This window comes from Cygnus atratus, chromosome 1 (genome assembly GCF_013377495.2).
Source record: "Cygnus atratus isolate AKBS03 ecotype Queensland, Australia chromosome 1, CAtr_DNAZoo_HiC_assembly, whole genome shotgun sequence".
NCBI classification, from domain to species: Eukaryota; Metazoa; Chordata; class Aves; order Anseriformes; family Anatidae; genus Cygnus; species Cygnus atratus.
In genome coordinates, this window is record NC_066362.1 from 208,262,006 (window position 1) to 208,274,371 (window position 12,366).

General features: G+C 51.1%; 1 protein-coding gene across 4 annotated transcripts in view; it reads left to right on the top strand.

The window, feature by feature from the left end:
- STIM1 (stromal interaction molecule 1) overlaps window positions 1-12,366 on the top strand; it is a 95,370-nt gene that overhangs the window by 35,708 nt on the left and 47,296 nt on the right. For 2 of the 4 annotated variants that reach the window (XM_035569498.2, XM_035569496.2), the window contains exons 2-3: window positions 3,223-3,353; window positions 12,179-12,293. In XM_035569498.2, the coding sequence (XP_035425391.1) occupies window positions 3,223-3,353; window positions 12,179-12,293 (246 nt within the window). Of the gene's footprint in view, window positions 1-3,219; window positions 3,354-12,178; window positions 12,294-12,366 lie in introns of all 4 variants that reach the window. The other 2 variants (XM_035569495.2, XM_035569497.2) reach the window with 1 other exon arrangement.

The window sequence follows — 12,366 nt, forward strand, 5'->3', positions numbered from 1 at the left end:
GTCTGTTAAGATCTCCTGGACATAACTCACAAGACTGATTTCCTCTGAGGATGATACTATAAAAGGAGTGTCTTATTAAAAAAAGTAAATAATTTTATGGTGTATAGTTGTATTATGCACTTGTATATTGAATTAATTCAGTGTTTGAAACGCACTAGTGCAAGATCGATAGCTAAGATCTTAAATACATTTGTCTGTATGTGTCTATATAAAGACATCAGAAATAAGGGTCACAACCATAATGTAAGAATTCGGTCTGATTTGAATAATGCTCTGACATTCATCTAAGTGCTTCTTGAGTGGTTTTGTTTTAGGCAGAATATAAATTTGAAGTACCTAATTTAAAGTGTTGCAAATAAGGAAAGTTTAATTTTAACTCTGAATCCTTGGCTTATGTTCCTCAAAATTAAAACCACAGTATTTTATTCAGTCTCCTGACTGGGGGAGCATACCTCTAATAAAGCTGGTTGTGAGACACATATTTAGTGTAGGAACATAAGACATAGAAAATCAACAGTTACGGTAGGAAAACAGCCTTAACATATGCTATTCTGCTTCTAGGTGTATGTGTGTGTGTGTTTGTTTGTTTGTTTTAATGAATTCTTAGAAATATGTAAGAATGAGTAGGCTTATGGCTGAACCTGCTCTAAGTTTAGAAACTTCGGTAGCTGATTTAGAGTAAACTGCAGTTTGCTTGGCTTGATCGTCTGGTCTTACATAGATATGTGAAATTCTAGAGAAGCCAAGACAAAACAATGGTGTTTGCATTTGTTTGCGTGCTTCTGTTTGCTATCTTAATGTACATTCTCTGTATTTGTTTCTTTTTTTCCATTCTGCAGAGGCAACAAGTTCTCCCCCAATATTAACCTGTCTGCAGGAGCAAAACTTGCTCCTCGAACAGCTGTACTGGGGAGTGGCTGGGTGTGTGTTTGTGTAATCGGTTTACCTTGGGTTTGAGGTTTTGTTTGGTTCTTTAGCCAGTCCTGAGAGGACGAGGGATGGGGTTTCTCTGTGAGATCTGGAAATACACATGATATCAGCTAGTGTTAGTCCGGTGTCCTCCGTATGGGAGGCTCTGTGTTTACACGTGGAGAATGGTGCAATAACAGGATCCCGGACTGCTTGGAGGCACCCCTGGGTGCCGCTGCTCGCCCCCGGCCCCAGCAGGAGCCTCCTCCTCCTCCCCAGGCCGAGCAGCCCCAGCTCTCGCAGCCTCTCCTCACGGCAGAGGTGCTCCAGGCCCTCCCGCACCTCGGGGCCGTGCGCTGGGCTCTCGCCACCAGCTCCAGGCCTCTCTGGCCCCGGGAGCACCCCAGGGGCGGCCTCCCCAGCGCGGAGCAGAGGGGCAGGATCCCCTCCCTGCCCCTGCGGGTGCTGGATTCCCTCTTGTCTTATCACTGGAGAAGAGGCCGACCCCCAGCTCCCCACCCCTTCCTTTCAGGCAGTTGCAGAGAGCAATAAGGTCTGCCCTGAGCCTCCTCTTCTCCAGACCAAACCCCCCCAGGTCCCTCAGCCGCTCCTCACAGGACTTGTGTCCCAGGCCCTTCCCCAGCTTCGGAGCCCTTCTCTGGACACGCTCCAGGGCCTCGATGTCCTTCTGGTAGCGAGGGGCCCAAAGCTGAACCCGGCACTCGAGGTGCGGCCTCACCAGAGCAGAGCCCAGGGGGACGAGCACCTCCCTGGCCCTGCTGGCTGCACTACTCCTGACACAGGCCAGGATGCCGTTGGCCTTGGCCACTTGGGCACACTGCTGGCTTGTGTTCAGGCGAGCATCGACCAGCACCCCCAGATCCTTTTCCTCTGCACAGCTTTCCAGCCACTCTGCCCCAAGCCGGTAGCGCTGCATGGGGTTGTTGTGGCCAAAGGGCAGGACCCGGCACTGAGCCATGTTGAACCTCATCCCTTGGCCTCTGCCCATCGACCCAACCTGTCCAGGTCCCTCTGCAGGGCCTTCCTACCCTCCGGCAGATCGACACTTCCCCCCAACTCGGTGTCATCTGCAAATCAGATTATATGGATTTTTTTTTTTTTAAATAAAATTTTTAAGCTTGGGTGAATTTAATGATCCAAAGTCTTTCCTACCAGTAGTGTGTCTGACTACTTGCTAATTGTGTGAAGATGTAACAGACAGGAGAACAGTCCAAATCATCTTCTTTGGTAGCAAGCTGAGTGAGTGAGTGTTTATTCACAGTAGATACAGAATGTGTAGCAGCAGCAGAAAATGCTACTTTTCCCACAAATAAGCTTGTGTTGTCTTGAAAGGATCATCTTAAGAGTTGGAATGAGATTTGAGCTCTAAGTCATTTGGACTCTTCTGCCTAAATTCCGAGTAATTCACTCTGAACTCTGATTTTTTGAACATGAGACCTTCTAATGGGAGCCGGGCCAAGAGCTATTAAACTCGTTTCCCATTGATCTCAGAGCAGTCACTGCTGGATGATTCTTAATCATTATCTACTTAGAGTGAATCCAGTGCAGCATCCGTGAAACAGAAGGCTTTTTTCTTAACACATGTCATTAAGGACCTCACCTTTGGCGGCTGTTTTTAATGCCCGTTGTCTGTGCTTGTGCATCAGCATTGCCTTGCTGGTTTGCAGTCGTCTCAGTGAGTCACACATTGCCATGCAGCAGCACCATAGATGGGATGGATGAGCCAAGCTTGACTGGTGCTTACATGGACTCAGGCATGTAGCAAAATATGCAGTGTTAATCTTGAAACATGGAAAAATATGTGAAAACAAGCCAGAAAAATCTATTTCATAATCAGGAAGAAGGCTAACTTTTTCTTTAATTGGTGTATTGCATAAACATACAACTGTGACTCCCAAACACTGTGCCAGCACTAGCAGCCTCCAAGTGAGAAGTGGAGCTGGTGAAGCAGGAGGTGAGCTCTGCTGCGGTCCTCCCCTGCCGCTGGGGCTGGTGGTGCCAGACAGAGGAGCCGAGCCCGGCCCCGGCTGCCGCAGCGGCGACGTGGAGATGTGGGGAGCGTGACCCGGAGAAGAGCAGCCTCGGTCAGGCCGTGGCCTGTCCTTTCTTGCTAGAATTAGAAATTTCATGGGAAATCTGGCAGTTGCACTTAACCCTGCTGTGAATGAGCACTGGGATACTTTGTGTAGGGTTCAGGGAACGCTTTTTCAAATGCAAGATGCCTAATGAGCAAACAAGGTGGCAGGTTTTTTGGTACAGGCTACATAATGTTGGTGTTTTCTCCCTCAGCAGAATTCTGCCGAATCGACAAGCCCTTGTGCCACGATGAGGATGAGCAGCTCAGCTTCGAGGCTGTCCGCAACATACATAAGCAGATGGACGACGATGCCAATGGCAACGTGGACGTAGAGGAGAGTGATGAGGTTAGTACTCAGCCGTTTTTCTGTCCTCTCACGTAGTTTTGTGCTCCAGTACAGGGCCCGGGAGGGCTGCTCTGTTACGGGTGGTGTTAATGTGGCAGGGGTGCCTGAAGGCTGTTGGCTGTCCTTTCCATCTGATCTGGCAAGGAAACAATGTTCCATCATGATCCAAGTTTCTGGTCCAAACACTGTATTTCAGTACTGTAATCTTTAGTGTGCATGACTTTTCTCCTGTTCTGTGGGTTTCTAGCAGCTTAATTTTTGTTTTATATACAAGCTTTTATCAATTTATTCCGTGGCTGAAAGACAGGTAGATCTGTTTACATGGTTGTTGTTGTCATTTCATTGCTTGCTTTTTTAACTCTGGAGTTGGGAAAGCCGTCTGATTCTGATCAAGCCTCTCTATGCCATATCGATGAGCAAATATGCTGGCTGCTGTCTCCTTCCCATTATAGTATTTACTCCGTTATTTCGCCATGTGGTGGTTTTGCTCAGGTGGGCAGCCGAGCTCCCCCATGGCTGCTCTCTCACTTCCCCTCCTCAGAGGGCAAGGGGGAGAAGAAAGCATACTGGGAAGAAAAAAACAACTCACGGGTTGAGATAAGGATGATTTAATTAAAGGGAAAAGGAAGAGGGGAAAAGAACAAGCAAAGGCCACGTGGAAGCACAGAGAGAGAAAAGCAGTCACTCTCTACTTCCCATCAACGAGCGGTGTTCAGCCATGTCCCAGGAAGCAGGGCCTCGATACACATAGCAGCTGTTTGGGAGGACAGACGTCTTCATAACGAGAGCTGCCCCCCCACACCCACCTTTCCCCTTTCCCACCTTTTGTTGCTGAGTGTGACACCACACGGCATGGAATATCCCTTTGGTGGGTTTAGGTCAGCCGCCTGGTGACGTCCCCTCCCCACCCCTCGCCCACCCCCAGCCTGCTGGCTCTGGGGGTTGGAGGAGTCCCGGTGCGGTGCCAGCACTGCTCAGCAGCAGGCACAGCACCGGTGTGGTACCAGGGCTGTTCTAGCTACACGTGCAGAGCACAGCGCTGCATGGGCTGCTGCAGGGAACGTAACTCCATCCCAGCCAGACCCGGCACACGCCAACCCACCTGAAGCTGTTACAGTACATTTGTCCATACTGCAGAAAAAAGAAACTTTTTTGTTGTCTTGGTCACTGAAATTATAGCTGATAACTTTAATAAAGAGAAATAAAGTTGTTGTTTTCCTACCTTAGCGACAATAGAAATAGCGACTACTTGAAAAGAGAAAGCTTCGCTATCTGTAGTGTCTCCTCCATTGCAGTGGATGCTCGTTTAAAAGGCTCAGGGCTTCCAAATGTTGGAAGCTAAAAAGAACAGTGTCGGAAGTTAAAAGAACAAAGACTGTCAAGGTGATGTGGCAGCCACAAGATCCCCGTTTTCCCAATTCCTCGATCCATTGCAGAACCAATGGCTGGACAGGGGTGGCTCACAAGGCTCAGGTGCACGACGTCTGGCTCTAGGGCTGCAGGAGCTTCTTGAACGGTGGAAGCACAGGTCTTGTGTCAAGTCCATGGCACGCGACCGAGGCTGCGCTGGGAGCAAGGGCTGCTGAATGATCTGAATTCCTGGCCGTGGAAGGAGAAGAAGCAGGGGCCGCTGCTGAGCCCGGTACCCAGCACGCGGGTGGTGAGCCTGGCAGCCCCGTGCTGCCGCTCTCCTGGAGCACGCGCTGCACCTCCTGGTGCTGGGAGAACCTGAGGACCCTCGGACAGCTTACAGAAACCCAGCCCGCTGCTTCTGGACCAACAGCTTTCATTTTTTTCTCTTTCTGATGCGTATGTCAAAACGGAGGCATACGGCAGCACCTGTGTAGTGCTGTACCATCCTCCAGAAGCCCTCCTCTAGGACGCATTGTTCACAGTTCTCAGATGCAGAAATGGAAGTCCAGGGAGGTGAAACCTTCCACCTGAACTAATGCAGCAGGGGCAGAGCCGCTCGTGACAAGGCCCCTGTTTCTGGGAAGATCGCAGCCCCCCCGGAAACAGCACGGCAGCCTAAAGCTGAAAGCGGTGCTGACGGGGAGCCAGCGGTGTGCTCCTGCTGGGTGGATTCGGCTGATTGTTCCCGCGTTGCAGTGCCATTTCCTCTGCCTAAATTCTGCTTCGTGGAGTAATTAAAACAAATGAAAAGCTTTCATGAGCAAATGAAAAGCTGTGGTGCTGTGCTTGTGTGAAACGAAAAGCTCTCAAATCGCACTTCCTAAAACGTGGTGTTTTCCCTCGAGGCCGCTCTTCGCTCAGCCACTCGCCCAGGGGCTGCAGCTGCGCTGCCCGGCCGCGGGGACCGCGGTGTCCCCCCGGAGGTGTGCCGTGGTTCCCCGAGCGAAGGTGACACGCGCGGCCGTGCTCTTTCTCAGACGTGGCGCAAGGAGAGCCGAGGTAGCTGCTGGTGCTGCTGTCGGGTAGGAGCCGTGCCGTGCCGCTGGCGCTCGTCCAGCCCGGGCCCCACGCAGCAAGGGGGCACGTGCGTGGGTTCAGAAGAGAGTCAGAAAATCCCCAGCGTTGCTGCAGCGGGGCCGTGCCTCCGGCTGCCCTGTGCTTCCCGCTTGTGGGTTCGTGATGGGAGAAAATTTGCAAAATACTGTGTACCTCTCAGCGTAACCTAGCCGATGTCGTGCATGTGCATCTTCTCTGGGCACTGAAGGTCTTTTTCTTTGGCTTCCCTTCCAGAGTTAATGAGCGTGCGGCGCACTGGGAGCCCTCGTGTGCGTGTGCAGGCAGCCGACAGCGAAATGGCGCTTGTGGCTACTCACACAGCAGCAGGCAGAGCCAGTGACCCGGGGCGCGCACGGGGCTGCGAGCCTTACCTCTGCTAAGCTTGGGACTTGTGCTGACGTTAAAGCTGCCCTGAGTTAAACGTGCCGCGAAGGCTTTGAAGCCCCGAAGGTCCCATTTTGAGAGGTTTCTTTGGCCAGCCTGCTCCTGCCGGAGCCGTTCCCCTGTCCCCCTGTAACCGTGTTTTAACGCCCTGTCTTTGGCTGCGGGACAGCTGCTGGGGATATTGTTTGAAAGAATGTGCCGCACCACAAATAGTTCCTCTGGGCAGGCTCCCCTCAGTGTGGGTTTATATACTTGGGATTTATTTTTTTAATGGGTGAATTTGAGACAGAACAAAATGAGCTAACATCTTCATGTTATTCTGGAGCAGAGTGTGTTGGTGATGGGTCATTCCTGCACGGATATGTTGAGCTTAGTTGGATGAGCTGCCTGGTAAACCACATTTCTCCTTTGGATTCATCTGATGTCAAATGCTTTAATTAAAAAAAAAAGTTTCCTCTGTTGAGGATAGGTTGATGTAATTCTGAAGCTTGGCTTTAATCACCTGTTCTCCAGAAGCATTCGCAAGCTTCAGCAGAGGGCAAAGGTCCCACAGACTTTTAGTCACAGGGGCACGCGCTGAAATGCTGCCCACCGTGCGTGGTCTGTCCTTCGGCCCGCTCCGCGCGGAGCAGGAGAGACGCTCGTGGTGAGAACTGCAGCTGGGAACCTTGAATTTGCATTTGTTGTTTTGGCCCTTTCTCTCCGGGATAAGTTACGGATGTATTTTGTTTGGATTAAAAAGACTGTACAGAAAGGGAGTGAGAGACCGATAATAAGTTTATCTTTAAAATGCTCTAATTACAGGTAAGGTTTGTGAGATTTCATCCAACAACTTTATGCTGTCCTTAAACCATCGCTGCATTTTTCCTTTCTGGAAGTGAATTTTCAATGAAGTTTAGGATGACATCAGTGACCTCAATTAAAATGAAAGAACTATCCCTCGTGGGGAGATCTTCTAATTAGCAATCTATTTCTGCTCTTCACACTCACTCAAAAGGCAGCTCCAGCTGTTTAGGGGCTACTCTGATTTAGGTTTAAATCGACGGTTCTCTCAGATGCTTTTAGCCTGGTTTCCTAAGGAAACAAGGTTTATGCTTTTGCTCTGTCATTCCCCAGCTCGTCATAATTTCTGGTCCTGTTGTCTCGCTTCAGGCATGTTAGTGAGAAAGAGGTCTTGAAGACAGAAGTTTCCTGCAACTTTTCGTGAAAATCAGTAGCTCAGAAGAGACTCTAAAATCGCCTGCTGCCTGGGGGCATGCTGCATGTTGAGCTCTGCCGTTACTTAGCCTGTTCTGCTCATTTGACACACGCGCAGCGCTGCGCTGATGCTCGTGGGGCACCCCTGCCCTGTGCAGCTGCTGGGATTTGGGAACGTGGGAGGGGGCTGAAGGTTCGGGGGGGAGGCACAGGGGTCCTGCGAGCAGTTGGAATTTCTGCAGATTAAAAACCACAAGGCTAACCTCCAGAAAATCGTTCTTCATGGAACTGCTGAGTTTTGAGTGTGCTTTCAGCCAGCGAGACAAGGGGCTTGCATTAACCAAAGAACCTGTGCAACCCCAGATCCCTGCCCCTGTTAGAGTGGAGAAAAATGAGCTGGTCCGGCTGTTCGGCAGGTGGAGAATTAAAACATGGGTGTCTGTGTTTAACAAGGTCATATAACCCTGCAAAGGTGCTGTGGTTGGTACTTGGGGGGTGCTGCACCCCTCCGCCCTGGGGTGCAGATGCCTTCAAGTGTCTGCAGCGCCTGCAAGGGAAACCCGAGGGGCCGGAGCAGGAGGGGACGCTGGCCCCTCTGCCGGCAGCGACGTGCTGTTCGGGTGGAAAATGAGGTGAGAGAGCTGAAGGTGTGACGGTTTTCCAGGATACACCAGAGGAATGGCTGTGTGACGCAGCGGGCAATGGCTTAGTACTGCCCCGCGGTTTGGCTCGCCAGGTAGCAGGCTTAAAACAAACAAGAGGAAGCATTTTCCACCTGATTTTCTGTAACAGGCTGTAGCGGGGGCCAAAACTGTAAATGGCTTCAGCAGGGATTTAGATGTGGTCCCTCCCTCAGAGCCCCGCGGCTCCCCTGGGTGTCCGTACGGGACCTGCTTGCCTCCTCAGGGCAGCGTTGCTCTCTCCGTTACCCCGCTGTCTTCGTAAAGGAGGTTCTCCAGCCACGGGGATTTCTGAGGGATGCGCAGCAGCTGGTTCTTGAGTCTGATGGGTACAGCTCCTTCTTGTCATATAGAGAGGTGGGATAAATTATAAAAGAAATCTGACCAACGAGCAGCATTTACGGACCGATTCTTCCTGCGGTGTTCTCTGCTCACGTCGGCTGCTTCTTGTAGTGGCCGTTTCAGAAAGGATGATGGAGGTTTTGTCTCGCTGAACGTGGTGAGGAGCCTCCTGGCCTCTGCATTTACAGGCTGGCTGGGGCTGGCAGCCCTCTGGAGGTCGCCTGCTCCAGCCCCAGCGCGGGCAGGGCCACCCAGAGACACTCGTCCAGGACTTTGAGTTTTGGGTCTCCAGGGATAGCACCGGCAGTGTGTTCTCAGTGCTCTGAAGTGCTGCTTTGTAATGGTTTGCAACGAGGTTGGTATTCTGTGCGCTGGTCCTTTTGCTGGGTGTTTGGACATCTGGGTATCCCAGGGCTGTTCTACATATACGCGTGTTAAAATGCACATCGCGTGCGTGCTCGGGACAGTTGTCTGTGTACGTGAAATCTCTGTGGAGTTTTCTCCAGTGGAGAAAAAATGAGAGCCTTACAACTTACAGCTAGAAAACTGTTCATGCAGTAGGTGTGGAGATGTGAGAAGTGCCCTGAGAGCTGCTGGCACGTCCGTGTGCAGAGCAGGAATTGTATTTATTCATATTTACCTGTGCTGGCTGGCAGCACGTGAGGGGTGGAGAAGTCATGTTCAGCACCGTGTTCAGAACATGCCTGATGCTACTAGATAGGGAGTTAGTGGGTCAGAAGCTGTCATACCCACTACAGCTGAAAATATTCCAGTTTTCTAAGACGGGTTGCAGACAGCAAGTGACACCAGCGGCCCTGCAGAGACCCTCATCGCCAGGCAGGACCAGCTCTCTGTGAAGACCAGTCGAGGCAAGCTTTGTCTGACTCGCTCTGTTTGCACTTTCATTTGTTTCTTATCTTTTCCATAGAAGACTCTAGGAGAAAAGCTGCTCTTGACGTTTCCCTGGGCTTTGGTGCATGCGGCGCCGCTCCCCCATCTCACCCAGCTGGCTTCGTGCAGGCATGGCATTAACGGCTTGTCTGAGGAGGCAGTGGCCGCATCCCGCATCGACTGAGAGGTGTCCCTGCCTGGGACAGGCGGCTGGACTGGGTCATCTTTAAGGTCCCTTCCAACCCAGACCCTTCTGTGCCTGTCATCCCGGCCCCTGCCTGTTCCCACTGCTGGCAGCACCGCGAGCGTGCTCGGGGGCTCCTTCGGATGCCGGGTGCTGCAGGGAAGCTGTGAGGGATCACTTTCCCTCTCTGTGCTCCCTGAGCTAAATTTACAGAGCAGCAGCTGATCCCTGCGTCCCGGTGGGAGCTCGCAGCCGCCCGGTGTGTGACGCCGGGTGACATTGCTGCCGTCCCTGTAGGTCACGAGCTCCAGCAGCGGGAGGCAGACCGCGGCGCGGCCGCTGCCGGCTTCCCCTGCCGCTGCTGGGGGCCCGGCTGCATCAGGCTGCACCGCACTGTGCTGCCTCTTCCTGGAGGGTTTGGTCCTGCGTGCTCACTGAGGGGCTGCCTGGTGCTCGCTGGCAAGGTGGGAAGGGGAGCTAACGCTTTCTGCAAGCTGGAAAGCAAGAGGGCAGATAGGCGAGAGGCTCCAGCTACAGACACCTGGCGCTGGCATTGGCAGCACCCCGACTGGGTTTGTAGAGAGTTCAGAAGGTTAAAATTGCCGTGGGTATTTTTAATATCCTATCTACTATTAAAATGCAATCTCTTTATGCGTAGATAACTTTTCAAATAATTCAGTTACACTCTTCACCTTAAAAAACCTGTGAAAAGAAATCTGCTTGCTAATCACACACTGAATCGTGCAGGTAGGGATTTAAATGTGAAATGAACTTTTAATTTAGTTGATATACTAGGAACTGGAATGTGAGCGGTCTTCTTCCTTCTGTTTCGTGTTCACATACTCTTGCTTGCCTCACATCTCCTGAACTCCTCCTACCCAGAGTGCAGTCTCAAACCTTGTTGGTCTTTCCCACTCTCTCTCCCTCGTTTTTTCTGATGCAATTTTCTTCACTTTTCCTTGGTGTCTCCCGTTTCTGCCCCATCTTCCCCTGAGGCTGGAGGAGGATGGGAACCAAATAAAGGCGTTGTTGTGATGGATGTGCTCCCTCAGTGAGCTCTGGTCCATCTGCAGACAATGATGACAGTATATAAATATATTCTTTAGTGGCTCAGCCGACAGAACCAGCACCAGCCCTCACCGCTGCCTAGCACCTGATTGCCATGGGTGCCGCTCGTCTTTTACATTGCTGTTGCTATTTTGCCTGTGATTTGATTGCACAGTATTAACGTACAGGAAGCAAAAATGGAAATGGAGAACGGTTTAAGCAGAAGGCAAATATTGACCCCACAAGGTGGTCAGGAGTATTTTGGGACTGAGAGAAGCAGTCTGCAAGCATCAGCACAGTGAGCTTGTGGGCTATCCTTTACGTCACTGCAGTCTGCTTTTTTTCATTATTTTTCATTTAATTGAGTAAGCCGCTGGATTTAACTTTTCAGAGCATGAGTTAGGGAGCTGCGTTGTCCTGGTAAGCCCGCTCTAACTGGGGGAGCCGCGGTCAGGCGCGGGTGGGCCGGGGGGGACGAGGACGCCGCCTCCACGACAGCAAGGTGCTGCCGCCCCTGCAGCTTTCAGAGGGAACACACCTCGGCTCCTGCAGATGGCACGGGCTTCAGCTTTCATTTGAAGTTGTAGATCACATCCAGTAATAATAATTATTTTATTTTCATTGTTACCGCATTGACGTAAAGTCGGTTCCACTGTACTATTTAGTTGAATTCTGGGAGCCGTTATAATCCGGAGAAAAGTCTGGAATCCCCACAGCCCAGGTCATATTATTATTGTACTCTATGTTTATCTGTATTAAAGTCAATGAAATATTAATTTAACATAAATACTTGCAGGATATTGCCTGACTTGTCCTCCCATATTTCAGAGGTACTGCAGAAAATGTCTGTATTCAACCTAATAGGTCATTCTTGTGCAGAAAAATAAAAAATAACTAACTAAATAAAAATAACTAACTAATGCTGTAGCATTGCGTGGGGTTGTTGTGACCAAAGTGCAGGACCCGGCCCCGAGCCATGTTGAACCTCATCCCTTGGCCTCTCGCAGCCTCTCCTCACGGCAGAGGTGCTCCAGGCCCTCCCGCACCTCGGGGCCGTGCGCTGGGCTCTCGCCACCAGCTCCAGGCCTCTCTGGCCCCGGGAGCACCCCAGGGGCGGCCTCCCCAGCGCGGAGCAGAGGGGCAGGATCCCCTCCCTGCCCCTGCGGGCGCTGCTTTGCCCCGTGCAGCCCAGGCCCCCCGCAGCCCTCTGTGGGCTCCCTCTGGCTCCTGGCAGCTCGGAGCGACTGATGTCTGAGAGCACGCTCTCTCTAACGGGAGGCCGAAGCTTGTGTGGCCCAGGGCAGAGATCTGCTGGCTGAGGGCTGCTTTAGCAAAAAGGAGGCAAAATGCAATCGTGAAACTGGAAGTAGAGATAAATGCATTTAGCTATAAAAAGGTGCAGGCTTTTAGTAATGGCAGTATTCATTACAGCGACTCAGCTAGGGAGATGATGTAATTTTAGTCTGAGTGAATAACGCCTGAGATGCTGCAACTCAGAGTTATTAGGGCTTTGCCATAGAAAGTGTTACGTGACAACATGTGGATGTAATAGTAAGGTGAAATATTTTTTACCTCTCCTGTTGTCTAAATGATTAATCGAAGAATAATTCTGCTGTTTCTTCTTCTCCTAGTTCTTGAGAGAGGACTTAAATTACCATGACCCAACAGTCAAGCACAGCACTTTCCATGGAGAAGACAAGCTCATTAGTGTGGAAGATCTTTGGAAGGCCTGGAAGACATCTGAAGGTAAAAAATTAAAAAACACAAGCAAAATGAAATAACCTCGCTCCACACACACACACACTCCTTGCTACAAAGG